At 44.9% G+C, this 16,501-nt stretch overlaps 1 protein-coding gene across 5 annotated transcripts in view; it reads right to left on the bottom strand.

Annotated features, from left to right (window-relative positions):
- PLEKHH1 (pleckstrin homology, MyTH4 and FERM domain containing H1) overlaps positions 1 to 16,501 on the bottom strand; it is a 108,434-nt gene that overhangs the window by 67,165 nt on the left and 24,768 nt on the right. For 3 of the 5 annotated variants that reach the window (XM_053274440.1, XM_053274430.1, XM_053274448.1), the window contains 4 exons: positions 13,068 to 13,130; positions 8,243 to 8,404; positions 7,855 to 7,938; positions 4,807 to 4,888 (listed from right to left, as the gene is read on the bottom strand). In XM_053274440.1, coding sequence (XP_053130415.1) covers positions 4,807 to 4,888; positions 7,855 to 7,938; positions 8,243 to 8,404; positions 13,068 to 13,130 — 391 coding nt within the window. The remainder of the gene's footprint in view (positions 1 to 4,806; positions 4,889 to 7,854; positions 7,939 to 8,242; positions 8,405 to 13,067; positions 13,131 to 16,501) is intronic. The other 2 variants (XM_053274456.1, XM_053274466.1) reach the window with 1 other exon arrangement.

Here is a 16,501-nt window from a genome sequence, read left to right as displayed (position 1 = left end):
GGACAATTTGCTTGCAAAATTTTCAACTGGGAAGGTACTTGAACTTGTAGAGCCCAATTGCTGAAGCAATTCTGTACAGAGAGATACTAATGCATGCCAATGACAGTTTACAGCACAGCGCTGACACCCCCATGCACAGACGTACTCCTATGTTCCAGGTTGCTTGCCTCTGTGATATGCACAATTTGTTGCTATAGAAAAACCAATCTGGTAAAGATAATTTCCTTCTACTTGAAATAATAATAATTAATAATAATATATTTTAATAATAATATATTTTTAAGAAGATTTCAAGACCCAGCAGAGATAACTCATACATTTCATGGCAAACAGGATGAATGAAAGCCATAGACATGAAACAGGCTTCCCCACCCCCTGCAAAATGGCCTCACAATGCCTACATGCAGTTGGGAGGCAAGCAAACCTAAGCCTCATCACCATGCCTCCACCATGTGCAGAGTCTGCATTCCAGGCCTCTGTATGAAGAGGCCCTCAGTGTACGAAAATATAACATACAAGATAGTCAGAAAATTATGAAACTGCCTTATACTGAGTCAGACCATCGATCCATCTAGTTCAATATTATCTATTTTGGGATCTTATTCATCATCTGTAACCTGAAACATTTAGCTGAAGATACCAGGAATTGAGCTTGGGACCTTCTGTACACAAAGCACACACAAGGCACCAAATATCTCAAACCAGAGGCTGAACACATAATCTTTGCCCGTTCAGCTCAGTTTCTTTATCGCTTCCTCCACGTCAGCAGTGTTCAGGAGTCTCAGTCTCTGTGCCACCGAGGCAGCTCTCACATGGAGGAAGTTATCAGCTTGATCTCTGCTATACTGCAGTGCCACACATTTAATGGCTGAATATGGTACTGCCATTCTTCAGCTCAGATGACCTGAGGAACCATCAGAAGCCTAGCCGGCTTTTTAAGTGGTTGTTTGGTTCTTTAGGCTTGATTCCTCAGATTTAGAAACTTGCCTCAATGGATCGCAACACAGCCTTGTTGTGGTACCTGACCAGTCTTTATTTTCTAGCACTGGCACTTTTACCTTCATCCTTTTGATTCAGGACTTGACCACCCACCCATTCTCAACCACATAGTCCACCTCTCTGGCCCCTTTTGATTCCCATCTGCCTGATCTCATACCTGAACCTAGCCTGTCTCAACTATATCATCTGTCATTGGCTCCTTTGACCCTCATCTGTATGCACTGGACCCAGACTTCCAGCTGCAGCTTGTCTTGAAAACTGGCCAAGTCCTGACACATGACCCTTCATGGGCCCTTCCCACTTTGCCCTCTGATGCATTTGGAGGACTGTAACCTTGAACTCAGCAGGATTTAGGGTGACAATTTACATATGAGTGCTGTAGATACATTGGTGTTACATCAGTATTTCCTGCTATAAACATTGTACAGATGACATGCCTGCATATTAAAATGCCCAGGGTCTTGCCCTTGGAAACCCCAATTGGCTGCAGCTCCATGATGTGTGTCATAGGTTTTTAAATGACACAAAAATGTCATCCATACTTAATGTACCAGCTGCAAGAAATACCAGTGTAACACAGGTTCATGACGTTCAAAAAACATGACGTTTTTTGACCATATTACAGCCGTGCTTCATCTGCTGCACTGGCTCCCAGGCCACTTCCTGTCCCAATTCAAAGTGCTGGTTTTAACCTTTAAAGCCCTAAATGCCTTAGGACCAGGTTTTATTTATTTAAAACATTTCTATACCACTCAAAACGCAAGTCTCCGGGCAGTTCACAACAAAACAACAAAAAAAGATTAAAAGATTAAAACATCACAACAGTTGAAATTTAAAAATATTAAAACTATTAAAACACAATTAAAACAGTATCAAATTAAAAGCCTAGGTGAACAAATGCATCTTGATTGCTTTTTAAAAGTTGTAAGAGATGGGGAGACTCTTATTTCAACAGGAAGTGTGTTCCAAAGCTTTGGGGCAGCCTTGAGTAGCCACTAGACGAGCCGGTGCAGACGAACCGGCAACTGCAGATGAACCTCTTCAGATGTCTCAATGGGTGGTGTGGTTCAGAGCGAAGAAGGCGTTCTCTTAAATACCCAGGGTGCAAGCTGTTTAGGGCTCTATAGGTTATAACCAAAACCTTGTATTTTGCTCAGAAACTTATCAGCAACCAGTGTAGATATTTTAAGATATGAGTGATATGGTCTCTCCGAGATGAACCAGAGACCAACCTGGCTGCCGCATTCTGGACCAACTGCAGTTTCCGGAGTACATACAAAGGCAGCCCCACATAGAGCGCATTGCAATAATCAAGTCTGGAGGTGACCAGCAAATGTACTACTGATCTGAGGTCATTTATCTCTAGAAATGGACGCAGCTGGCATATCAGCCAAAGCTGATAAAAGGCACCTCTGGCCACTGCTTCAACCTCGGACACCAGGGAGAGTTTTGTGTCGAGAAGCACCCCCAGACTGCATACCTGTTCCTTTCAGGGAAGTGTGACCCCATCAGGAACTGGCAGATCAAAATCATCTCCCAAGTTCCGACCCTGCACAATAAGTACCTCCATCTTATCTGGATTCAGCTTCAGCTTGTTACCTCTCATCACTGCCTCCAGGCAGGCATTTAGGGAGGTTATACCTTCTCCTGATGATGTTGACATGGAGAAAAAAAATTGGGTGTCATCAGCATACTAATAACACCCTGCACCAAATCTCCTGATGATCTCTCCCAGTGGTTTCATGTAGATGTTAAACAACATCAGAGACAATACGGAGCCCTGAGGGACATCAAACTGAAGTTCCGTTTTTGAAGAACAACAGTCCCTGAGTAACACCATCTGGAATCTGCCTGAGAGGTAAGAGTGGAACCACTGCAAAGCAGTGCCTCCCACCCCCAATCCCCTCAGACGCTCCAGAAGGATACTATGGTCGATAGTATCGAAAGCTGCCAAGAGGTCCAAAAGGACCAACAGAGTCACACTTCCTCTGTTAATTCCCAATTGGAGTTCATCCATCAGGCTGACCAAGGCAGTCTTCACCCCATAGCCCACCCGAAAGCCAGTCTGAAACAGGTCTAGATAATCAGTTTCATCCAAGACCTCTTGGAGCTGGTCAGCCACCACCCTCTGAATTACCTTGCTCAACCTCAGAAGGTTGGAGACAGGCCTATAGTTGCTCAACTCTGAGGGATCCAACACAGGCTTCTTCAAAACAGGTCTAATAATTGCCTCCTTAAGACAAAGAGGCATCCTGCCCTCCCTCAGAGAAGCATTTATGATCTCTACTAGGCCTTCTACAACAACCTCCCTGGCAGATAGTTTAAGTCATGTCAGGCAAGGGTCAAGAAAACAGGTGGTAGGCCGCATCGCTCCAAGCAACTACCTGAGAGAGCACCTTGTCCCATATGTCCCAACACCAGACCTTAAGATCTTTGGAGGCCCTCTTCCAAGGGCCCCTGCCAAACGAGGTGAGGTGGGTGGCTACTAGGGAGAGGGCCTTTTCAGTGGTTGCATCTCGTTTATGGAATTGCCTCCCCAGTGAGGTTCTCCTGGCTTCATCACTTTGTTCTTTTAGACGTCAGGTTAAAAAACGTTTTGTTCACTCAGGCCTTTTAAATTTTGATTTTTAACTTATTTTAAAGAGTTTTAAAATTGCTTTGTATTGTATTTTCTCTCCCCCACCTCTTTTGGTCTGTTATGATGTAATGTGTTGTGTGTTTTTACTTCATGTTTTAATGCTTTGTTGTGAACTGGCCAGAGAACAATTTGTTATGGGATGTCTAACAAAAAAAATATGATGATGATGATTAAATATCCTTGGAAATCATGTCTGTTGCATTAAGTGTGGAGCCACCCTGAGTTGCAAGGGAACATTCTTAGGATTGCATTATTAGTGAGATTTTTTACTTCTTATATTTGCCAATTGTTTCAACTTGATGTCAAAGCAACATCCATTGGAAACCTATACATTATTTATTTTTATTTATTTATTTTTACATTTTATATCCCGCTCTTCCTCCAAGGAGCCCAGAGCAGTGTACTACATACTTAGGTTTCTCCTCACAACAACAACCCTGTGAAGTAGGTTAGGCTGAGAGAGAGTGACTGGCCCAGAGTCACCCAGCTAGTTTCGTGGCGGAATGGGGACTTGAACTCGGGTCTCCCCGGTCCTAGTCCGGCACTCTAGCCACTACAACACCACGCTGGCTCTACGTTGAGGTGGATCCAACTGTTCTGCCAGCAAGCATCAGAACATGGTTAGGAAGGGAGTCAGTTACAGACATCTGAACATTTGATACTGACAGAACAAAGGTGAAATTCACACTGCAATGCCAACAGATATGTGAAAGTCCTTTTATCTCCAAGTTGCTAAAATGACCAGCAATGCAGTCAAGTAATACCAATTATTATTTTGAGGGTGTTCCATTCTTGAAAGAGAAGCAATAAAATCAATCAAAAGTTTGGTAATACCCTAGTAAAGTTGGTGGATATTCGGTCATTGATATTAACTGCTGAACTAAAAGGACTAACTATTAATATGGAGAGAGCAACAAGATCCTACTGAGATATGTGTGAAAATATGTTCAAAAATATATATAAAACAGGAAGCAGCAAAAGCACATTTTGCTCACCCTACTTTTTTGCACTGGAAAGAAACCACAGAAACAACTAGAGTGAAACTGGCACTGAAAGATTATGCAATGTGTCCTGCACAGAACTATGATGAAGTCAGGAATAGATCTAAGGGCTCTCATTGCTAGTTTCTGTGCTAGTTCCTAGAGATTAGTAATAAAACACACATTTACCCTGCAGTGCTTCTTGAAGGGCTTTGATCTGCTCACTCTGCCTCAGGTTACAACCTTTGAGATAATGGTTTTCCAGCTCAAGCTGTGAAACAATGGAAGAAAAATGCTGAAAAAAATATTTAAAGTACAATTTTCAAAGGCCCTGTCCAGATTTCTGGCGTTAATAAAATATCAATAAAAATAAAGGATGCATTTTAATTGAAAATCATCTTTTAAAAAAAATGTTACCACTAGGAATAGTCCTCAGTGCCTGTGTTTCTCTGCAGCCAAGTTTTTCTACACGTGGATTAAACCAAAGAGCTGCGTCTATTTCACTAAATTACAGGTTTATCATCTGTACTGTAAGTTTGAATCAATACTGAGCCAATTCCACAGTCTGTAGAAACAGCAGAAGAAGATATATTATTGGACACTGTATCTCCTCCAACTGTGGATCACATTATGTTATGAACCAGTGACTGGAGCCAGCCATGGACCTAATTCCAGCATAGTGACAGCTATCAAATTTCATCCACTGGGAATATGTCCTGGTGCCAATTTCAATGCAAGTATTCCCTTTATAGTACTCAAATTGTGTGGGGAGAGGGATTTTAAATTGGAATCATGCTTGGAATCATTAGGAAGGGGATTGAAAATAAAACTGCGAATATCATAATGCCCTTATACAAAACGGTTGTGTGGCCACATCTGGAGTACTCTGTACAGTTCTAGTCACCATACCTCAGAAAGGTCATTATAGAACTGGAGAAGGTGCAGAAGAGGGCAACCAAGAAGATCAGGGACATAGAGCACCTTCCTTATGAGGCAAGGCTACAACACCTGGGGCTTTTTAGTTTAGAACAAAGATAACTGAGGGGAGGCATGATAGAGATCTATAAAATCATGCATGGTGTGGAGATAGAGAAAAAATTCTCTCCCTCTCGCATAATACTGGTGTTGGAAATGAACTTCCAGTGCATCGACCTTTTGCACCAACTGTCCTAATGTGCACTAGGGGCATTGGGAATAGAGACAGTGAGTACAGGTCTCCCTATCTGTCCCTACTCTATGACCTCTGAACTGACTCTGCAACACTTCCTGTGCTGAGTCACAATCCTTCCTTTCCTCCTAGAGAGCAGATGGAAACATCTCTCTCTCTCTTTACCTATCCATTATGTAGTCCTTTAGATTAGATATAGGTCTTTCCTATCTAAGTGTATTTAACCAATAAATATTTAGTGTTAATCATACAAGGATCTCCATGTGTTTTCTCTAAATAGCTGCAATATCCAAACCATCCTCTGCTACCTGCTCTGTAACTGGAGTGTGTGCTCATTCCTTAGTGCTCTGCTGTTTTACCTATTGTGGGTAAAAATCAACAACCTCTAGCAACTGGAACTAGGGGTCATCCCATGAAACTGACTGCCAAAAATTTAGAACCGACAAAAAATACTTTTTTGCACAATGAATAATTAACCTATGGAATTCTCTGTCACAAGATGTGGTGACAGCCAACAGCCTGGATGGCTTTAAGAAGGGTTTAGACAAATTCATGGAGGACAGGTCTATCAATGGCTACTAGTCTGAGGGCTATAGGCCACCCACAGCCTAAGAGGCAAGATGCCTCTGAATACCAATTGTAGGGGAGCAATGGTAGGAGAGAGGGCATGCCCTCAGCTCTTGCCTGTGGGCTTCCCAGAGGCTTCTGGTGGGCCACTGTGTGAAACAGGATGCTGGATTAGATAGGCTTTGGGCCTGATCCAGCAGGGCGGTTCTTATGTTCTTAAACCTTTCTTCCGATCGTGGTCCCAATCCAGATCCCTTCCACAAGCTGTTTAACTTGGGAGTTAAATTGCCATCAAGACCACTGAGGACCAAACAATGGCAAACTAGTGTGGCACAACCAGGAGTGCCTGTTTTTTCAACAGAAATTTGTTATAGAGGGAAGAAACAAGGAACAGGACTGGATAGTTCTGCCCTCTCTTCCAGGAATGGGTTCTGTGATAGTAGCAGTACAAATAAACTTTTGTGCTAATGAAGTAATTCAAGAATCAACCATCACACAGCAAATTATTCCCAATAAACAATGGCCTAGTTCACACAATCATTTGAATCTAGGTATTAATGTGAGTTACTGACATTAGCGTGATTGTATGAACCCATCACAAGATAGTTTATGGCCAGAAATGAATCTGAGATTCCCACCTTGGTGTGGGATAGTCACGCTGATGTCAGTAACCTACATTGAACCTAGATTTGAACAGTTGTGTGAACAAGGCCAATAATTGGTGTCTAAAATATTCACAAGAAATAATATTCCTTTCTCCACATAAATATCTTATTGTTACTGTCCACACAGTTGTCTACAGCTCCTCCAACCATACAGCCAGGGGTGTAGGGAGTTCAACTGGCAGATCCCTGGCCCTGTGGAAATGTGCACCACATCCTCTGCATATGATGTCATACTCAAGGGGGCATGGTCACCAGAAAACAAGATGAGAGGAGCCCATCTGCCTGCTGCACTCAGTGCCTCGTTCACACGCCACTGCGGTCAGGATGGATGTGCTCTTTCTCTACCCTACTGAACCCCAATGACCCCTGCTAACTGGGCAAAGAGGCACCTTTTAATGTGGTGATTCTCTTTATTTAGTAGGGAGAGAGTAACTGGCCCTATCCAACTCCAGCACAGTACCTCCAGTGACTGTTGCTGGTGTCTCTCTTATGTTTCTTTTTAGATGGTGAGCCCTTTGGGGACAAGGATCCATCTGATTTGTTTGTTATTTCTCTGTGTAAACCGCCCTGAGCCATTTTTCAAAGGGCGGTATAGAAATAGAATGAATGAATGAATAAAATAAAATAAAATAAAGCCCAGTGCAGTGCTCCGGTGTGGGGGGTGGATTAGCTATTCCAGTGGCCCCCTGAAGGTGTGGGGGAAAGTGGAGGGTAGTCATTGGCAGCCCCTGGAAGCGTTTGGGGCTGTAGCAGGCAGGGGACACTCATCTTGCCGTGCTCAGTGTTGGCTACACGTCTGCATACAGCTCAAAAAAGAAGAAATGAACTGGCCACCACCTCTCTCAGTTTTGCTGTCACCCAGTCCTTAATTTTGGCAGCTTTTTCTTGAACAATTTTAGCTTCCTGTGCTCTCAGCTGCTTCTGAGAAAAGAAAAGAAAAACCAAGCAATAACATATTAGGGGAGCAGCAAAGTCAGTTTGGTTTCAATACATTACAGATTTGCCTAAGGGTCTTTCCACAAGATTTGGGTGGGGGGGCACAATTATAAGAAATGCTCTGCAAATATTGTGAGCTGTTACCCTTCAGACTAGAAGAAGTTTACTGACTTGCAATATTAAAGAAACATAGATTTATTTAGATAGAGGAAAAATAAGGCATACCCTTGGAAATACTTTACCCATTATCTATAGATGCTATATGGCTTCCAACAAAAGGTATTTTTACCTCATCTCTGAGTTGTGTCTCCAGTTTTTTTATCAGTTCATCCTTTTCTTGCACTCTGCTCATCAGCTCCTGGTATTTCTTGTGTTCACTTGATTCATTTGTTTTCATGTTGGCAAGTTTCAACTTCTCTTCCATGAGTTCAACCTGAAAGATCCCCTCACACTTTCATTGCAATGACAATGGGTGGGGAAAGGGAAGGAAATACATTGGATCTTGGTGGAATGAACTAGTTATTTATTTATGGGCCCCTATTTGGCGGGATTCTTCTTAAAGAATTCTCAGGGTTTTATCATTACTTACAATTTTGTGAATTAGAACTCTGGGACTCATGATGAAAACATCATGTCAAAGGGCCCAAAGAATAAATGTTTTTTTAGGAGGTGTACAAAACAGATGCCTGGGAACTTAACTTCTTTGGGCAGAGATTGTCCCAAGCACACAGAATGACATGAAAGAAGGCATCAAACATTCTATGGGAACAGCAAGAGTGGAAGCACAGTTTAATAGCTTACAAAGCAAATTTAAATCACTTTCAAAACTATTTAACTGTCATGGTTTCCAAGGAAACCTGGGAACTATTGTTTCATGAAAAGGTAAGGTATCTGTAACAAAGAGTTCCAGCACTCTCACAAAACCACAATTCATCAGGTTCTTTATAGGAAACCATGACAGTTAAACTAGTTTGAAGGCAATTTAAAGTTATAGTGCAAGGTTCTTTTAGTGAGGGTCAGATGCTATAGGCAAGAAGAGCAAACATGGGCAAGGCAACCAGAATGGTATACGGACGCCTAACTTTATCTGCGGAAAGAGCAACATAGCAAATCAATTATGAGCCAAGATATATTGTTTATTCCTATATTATTTGGGTGAAATTAGATAATTTGTACATTATTTTCATGAACATGGTGGATGAAATTCTAACAGTCGGTGGGCAAGATTGCACTTATTCTGCAATACTTGAATGCTGATTGGGAGACAAGGCAGCTACACCTTCTCCTGCCCAATTTCCCCAGGTCCTTTTTCCTATGTAGCACACCGAGTGTCCTAATCACTACAGCAGGCAAATGAAGGATATAGACAAACTGCCACAGTGGAAAAGGGGCAGCAGAGGTTGCAACAACCTCATATCCCAATTCAGCAGCAGATGTAAAGGTTTTTGTGGGTTCTGGGTAAAAGTAAATGGGACCCCCTCCCCCTCAAACATGTACATGGGAGGCAACTGAGCTGACTTGAGTGGGGCTCATTCATCAACTGGTAGGAATGCCAGTGGTAGCAGTAGCTACTACAACTCTTCCTCCTCACCATTGCCATCCATTCCCTTGCTCATATACTCCCCCTAGGCCCAATGGGATAGTGGTTGTGGTGAGAAGGGTCAGCAGTACCCACCAATGACAGACTGATCCTAGAAAGATAGGGCAAAGATAATCAGCAAAGGAGCTGGCAGTGATCAGCAGCAGCAGTCAACATCCAGTAGCCCAATTATGCTGACCCCTGACATTGGACCTGGAAGAAGGAATCTTGATATTGCACCCTGGCAATCCTCTAGAATACCTCTATGCAGAGCTTGTAGGGCACACACAAGAAATCTACCATTCAGAGAATACATTCAATAGTTCCCTCTGACAATTGTCTTTGCATAGTAAATGCAGATCAGGAGGATGTTCATATGCACAGCAAAGACTGGGCTTGGCTGCCTACACCTGGTTTTTGCTGCGCATGTGAACCGTCGGGAGCTATGTAGCAGCAGCAACCCCTGTAGGGAGCCCCGGCTGTTAGCCAGGGTTAAGGGCATGAGTGCACTCTTACCCCAGCTAACGAATCATTTGGCTCCGCATGACACCTACACATGAGTAGCCTGCATCAGGAGCTTCCCCATAATGTGCAGGCTTCCCAGCCAAGTGCATGTTGATGCCAATCGGGGTTTCAGGAAGGAGCACTGCAGGCCCGCACGGCTGTTTCTAAAATGAACACTGGTCGGGGGTGGGGGGAAGCGGCAGGGAGGGGGCGAGCAGGTAAGGAGCTCCTTGCCTGTTTTTTCAAGGCATACCTCCCCACCCCAAAAGGTAGTGCACCAACAGCTTGTGCACATCCCGAAATTAGGGGAGCTATGCCATTTGCTGATGATGATGTCGTGGAGAAATAGATTTGGGTGTCATCAGCATACTAATAACACCCTGATCCAAATCCCCTGATGTTCTCCCCAGCGGTTTCATGCAGATGTTAAAAAACATCTACTTGATGCTTTTTAAAGTCTTCTATAAATGTACTTGGCAGACATTCTCTGTGCACCAGCGAACACCTCTTCTTTTTCCATGAGTACATATCTTAATCTTCCTCTGTCCAACCCAACAGCTTTATTATCCACTCCATTATTTTAGAGGCCAACTTTATGGGCATGTCTTAAATCATCTGGCTGTGCCTGGAAGTAAATTCTCTCTTACAATGAAGCCAATCCCTCTTTTCTCTTGGAGAGCATAGAGAGCCCCAGGATGAAAGCTTTCTGGTCTCCTCATCAGATTGGCTCCAGATTGGCAATGCCATGTGGAGGTATTTCCCAGTCTATTTGCTAATTTCTGCATAAGAGAAGTTTATGCTCCACTGGACATTCCTCACCCCAGATTTGCAGAAAGCTGTGTTTTGTCCTCCTGTCTGTCTGCGTTAGAAAGAGGCAAATGGCCTCTCCTCTGCACAGAATTTGAAAGACAAGTGCCTGGCATCCCAGCCAGAAAGTTTAGCCTGCCTACAGGGATGTGTTTTTATTAGAGTTTAGAATAATTACAGTCGAAAAAGCCCCTCTCCCTGGTTCGATGCCTGAAAGCTGACTCTACACTGGAGGCTCCAAGTGGGGATGATAACCTTGTGACTTCCTTATTTGAGGATCAGCTATAGGGAGCACATTTAATAAGCCATCCAAAACTCTGAACTCATGCAGCAACAGAGAACACCAGCTTTAAAACTCAGCATGTAGTCCTTTCATTCCCCAGATGTCTATTGCTCACTCATAATATGCCTGTTTGTGAGATGGCAGCTCCGCACTAGGTATTAAACCATTTCCTAAGCCTGTCAGATTTAATTAAAGCATTTCTAAAGCCATTGCCATTTCTCCCTGGATACTAAGGTGGGTGGTGCCATTAGTAACAGGCAACAGCAACCTCTAAGCCTCCAGGCTTGACTCACTCCTCCAGGTTTGGCCAAGTCTTGGTGGTCCAGCCAGGGCTGTAATTTTCCTTTCAATCTCCTCACTCTTTTAAAAGATGTGCTGGAGAATGGTAGTCTTAGTAGATTTTGTCTGGAATTGATCCTAAAAATTACTTGGGAAGTAAAAGTGATGGGAATGATCATGCTGTATTCTATCTAGCAGTCCTTTACGTTTTGTGATTTTAGAAGTTTGTCCCAGTGGGGGTCCTGTAGAGAGTGTGCAGGGTGCCGTCAGAAAGAAAAGGGAGGGAAAGGAGAAGGAGGAAAATGGAGTTGTTTCTGAATAAAGTCTTAGTTAAACCAAGTTGACTACTTCATGTTTATGAGGGAAGCAGCTATAAAACAGACCAGCCACAGAATCCCACATTCTATAGGGGCTCACTGGTTAGACCCCTTTCAGGGTACATCCACAGAGGAAGATTCCCTCATTCTTGGTGCAAGCTTTAGAGCAGGGGTAGGCAATCTTGACTCTCCAGCTGATGTGGAATCCCTGTAAAAAGGGAGTGGACACACAATGGCAATTCTAGAGAAAAGGGCTCCTGTGGAAGAAACCAGATTGTATAGCTCCCCACCCACCCATGAGCTTAAGGACCACCATTCAAACTACACTCATTCCACTTTCACCTCTGATAGGTTTTGCAGCTGTATGTTGTTATAAAAACCTGCAAACCCTGTTTGGCCAAACAGGGAGCAAAAGAAATGTGTGAGTGGAGCACCTAGGGAAGCACTGCCCATCTACTCCCTTAGATACAGAGACTGTTGACACATGCAGCCAAAACCAGGCTAAGAAACCCAAGCACAGGCTTGGCTATGTGTGAGAACCACTGGCAGCTGTGTGGCTGGCTGCCAGAAGCACTTCGGCGGCAAACTCACCTGTGGAGCCGGTCTCCTAATTGAGGTTAAGTGAGCAAGCACTCCCTTGGCCCCATTTTGTATATTGTGTACAGCACTGGCTGCTTTTGGCCAGGCTGGAGCAGTGACAGGCGCCTGCCCATTGCTGAGGGGACGCCCACAATACACCGTACACTCGGTGCATTATGGGATTTCTGGGGGCCAGGCTTAGCTGCGTGTGAGAACCCCTGGCAGTCATGTGGCTGCCAGCAGTGCTTGGGCGGCAAACCCACCTGTGGAGCCTGTCTCCTAAACAAGGTTAAGATCCCATTTTGTGTATCATGTGAACCACTAGCTGCTTTTAGCCAGTGCTGTAGCAGTGACAGTTGCCCACCCATTGCTGCAGGGACCCTCACAATGCACTGCGCACTAGTGCGGTACATTGTGGGATTTCTGCAGGTTAGGACGACATATCCTGGAACCCAACCCCCGGCGCTGCCTAGGCCAGAGGATCATCTGGGCATGTGGGTAGCGCGCCCAGCAACAGAGGAGCAGTCATCTGCAGGGAAGGCCAGTTTTAAGCGGCCTTCCCTGCCACCCGTTCTCACATCCTTCTCATTGATTGTGAGAAAGGGATCAAAGGTGGTCTATTTCCAGACTCTCAGTATCAGAAAATCTCACATAAGCACAACTTGTCACCTGTAATGCATGTTGATAGGATAGCCTCTCGAAATGCTGGTATAGATGTGAAGGTTTTCAAATGTTATGGAAGTGATGATATCAGAGAACGTCTTACCTGTTTTTCTGCATTTTGGGCTCTTTGTTCTGCCTCAACCACCCTTTGTTCCAGTTCCTGCATCTACAGTGCAAAAGGAAGGAAACAAATATCCAAGTATGAGAAAAAAATTCTTACCTCTTTAGAGGCAAACCCTATCTGTCATCTCTGAGATCAGTCGCATTCCTAGAGTTGAGAGGACAAGTCAGACTAGGAAGCATAAACCTTTAGCAGTGATCTCACCAACTTCACACAGTATCTTCGTTGTGGAAAGTATTTCTTTTCATTAGTGAAATTACATGGTTGAAAAGGATATGTCCAATATTCTGGTCTTCTGCATTTTATATTCATATGACACACCTACAAGCTACTTATCTGGAACCCACCATCTTTTCTGAAGCCTAGGCTCACTATTAGCATTCAGATTTATATATCTCGGACAAGTGTTGAATAGATTCGGTATCACAACATACTGTGTAGGGTATTTTAGTGACGGGAAATCATTTCAAAGATATACCTATTAGAAAGTACATACACATACAGTCCTATGGCATCTTCCATTTCTGGGTATAATATGCCTAATGCTAACTTTCATGACCTTTTGATGCCAGTTTATGTAAGTGGTTGTGTTCTCCCATGCAATCGACTCAGACTTTTGCATGCTTGTCTTCCTGTTCTATTCATCCACATTTAGTTTTGCAAAACAGGTTCAACTACACAGTGACAGAAGTGACCCAATTTTTGCAGAGCTATCCCTAATATATATATATATATATATATATATATATATATATATATATATATATATATCCTGGGTGTGCCAGGGAAAATGTGTCCCGGCAGCCCAGCTGATTGGCTGGGCTGTGGAGGTGCTTGATTGGCTGGCACACCCAGGAGGAGGAGAATTGGCCGGCTGCAAGCCAGGGCTGCTGGCAGACCCGGCCTGGCGACAGATGGTGGCTACGGGCCTGGCCCGGCCGCGGTGAAGCGGTGGCGGGCCCAGCCGAGGGCCGAGGCGGTTAGGCGGCGGGCCCCGATACCGGGGCAGAAGGTGGGGGTGGGGGGAGAGGTGGCTGGCCTGCGGCTGGCCGCAAAGACTGGCAAGCGGCAGCAGCAGGCACAGCAGGCTGCGGAGGCGGCACTTGGAGTGGCGGGCCCGCTGGCGAGTCAGGCCGCGGAGGCGGCTCTCAGCCAGGCGGTGCCGGGACCAGCCGCTGAGGCCAGGAGGAGCCCGTGGGAGACTGGGGTGGGAGGGAACCGGGTGGCGGGACTTTCTTGTTTGCCGCCCGGGAGGAGGAGCAGCGGCAGCCAGTAAGTAGAACTTTTTTAAATGCAAGGGGAGGGGGAGGGCAAGAGGGAGGGGGCAGGGGGAGGGCAGGAGAGACTAGGGCAGGAGGGTGAGAGGGAGAACAAGGACAAGAGAGAGTGGGGCGGGAGAGAGAGGGAGGGCAGGAGTGTGGGGCAGAAAGGAGGGAGGGAGAGTGGGGCAGGAGGGAGAAGGGAACAGCCAGCCCCAAAGAGCGCACAGATGCTCTGTGCGGGTTGGCTAGTAGTGTTCTAATTTGGTAAAGATACACAGCATCATGCTGTTGTAACATCATGCTGTAGCACTGGCTCAGCATTTCAGAAGTGAAAAGATTTTAGGAAGTTAGGTTTTCCTTTCAGGTCTGATATCCAATCTTTACTTGATCCACATTTCATGGTCTGGAGCTATTGGGCCAGTTTCTCAATTGTTAAGAGGAGGCTTGTTTGTTTGTTGCCCAGAACAAGGCTCACTTTGTGATGCTCTTTTGTTCTTTCCTCCATGATGGATGGATGGATGGATGGATGGATGGATGGAGCTCACACTCTGTGAAATCCCTGCCAGATGAGGATTGTTGGGCACCCCCACCCCACACCCCTTCTGGTGTTCTAGGACAAAGTGAAGACTTGGATCTTCCAACAGCTCTTTTCTGAATGCTCCTTAAATGTTGTAGCTCTGCTTCTTTGCTCTTGCTGTCCTGGTCTTTGTGTTGCTGTTATTTCATTCATTCATTTTATTTTTATACAGCCCTTCCAAAGTGGCTCAGGGCGGTTTACAATTAAAACCAAACCATTAAAACCAATAACAGTTAAAACAGAAATATAAACAATATAAAACATCAATTAACAATTAAACAACCAGAACAATTAAAAAATCCTGGAAACCAGGTTATACCATAAAACAATTAAAACTAATTAAAAACCCTGGAAGGCCAGGCCAAATAGATAGGTTTTAAGGGCTCTCCTGAAGGTCAATAAAGAATTCAGATTGCAGATTTCTGCTGGGAGTGCATTCCACAGCCCAGGAGCAGCTACAGAGAAGGCCCACCTCTGAGTTGCCACCAAACAAACTGGTGGTAACTGGATATGGATCTCCTCAGATGACCTTAAAGTGCAGGGGGGATCATGTAGAAGAAGGCGCTCTCTTAGGTAACTCGGATCTAAGCCGTTCAGGGCTTTAAAGGTAATAACCAGCACTTTGTATTTTGCCTGGAAACATACAGGCAGCCAGTGTAACTGTTTCAAAACAGGCATAATATGGTTTCTCCGGGTTGTTCCAGAGACCAATCTGGCTGCCGCATTCTGAACTAACTGAAGTTTCCGGACTTTGTACAAAAGCAGCCCCACGTAGAGCGCATTGCAATAGTCGAGCCGGGAGTTTACCAGCTGACGCACCACTGTTTAGAGGTCATCCCCTTCAAGGAATGGGCACAGCTGTCAAATCAGCCGAAGCTGATAGAAAGCACTCCTGGCCATGGCCTCCACCTGAGATACCAGGGTGAGGCCTGGGTCCAGGAGTACTCCCAAGCTGCGCACCTGCTCCTTCTGAGGGAGTGTAACCCCATCCAGCACAGGAAGATCTAACTCACCCTTCAGATTCTGAGCCCCCACAATGAGCACCTTGCTTGCTTGGATTCAGCTTCAATTTGTTCTCCCTCATCCAGCCCATTACTGCCTATAGGCAGGCATTTAGAGAATGAGTGCCATTTCCTAAAGATGAAAAGGAGAAGTAGATTTGGGTGTCATCAACATACTGATAGCACCCAGCACCAAATCTCCTTATGACCTCACCCAGTGGTTTCATGCAGATATTAAAAAGCATTGGTGACAGAATGGAGCCCTGGGGGACTCCATATAACTGCTCCCGTTTTGAGGAGCAAGTGTCACCAAGCTCCACCATCTGGAATCTACCCGAGAGATAGGAACGGAACCACTGCAAGGCAGTGCCCCCTATCCCCAACTCCCCCAGGCGATCCAGAAGGATATCATGGTCGATGGTATCAAACGCCGCCAAGAGATCCAGAAGAACCAGCAGAGCCACACTCCCTCTGTCGATTCCCAGGTAAAGGTCATCCATCAGGCCAACCAAGGCTGTCTCAAACCCATAGCCAGCTCTAAAGTCAGTTTGAAATGGGTCTAGATAACCAGTTTCC

This window comes from Hemicordylus capensis, chromosome 1 (genome assembly GCF_027244095.1).
Source record: "Hemicordylus capensis ecotype Gifberg chromosome 1, rHemCap1.1.pri, whole genome shotgun sequence".
NCBI lineage: Eukaryota > Metazoa > Chordata > Lepidosauria > Squamata > Cordylidae > Hemicordylus > Hemicordylus capensis.
The sequence above is the reverse complement of the archived record's forward strand: the minus strand, read 5'-3'. Positions and strand labels throughout refer to the sequence as shown.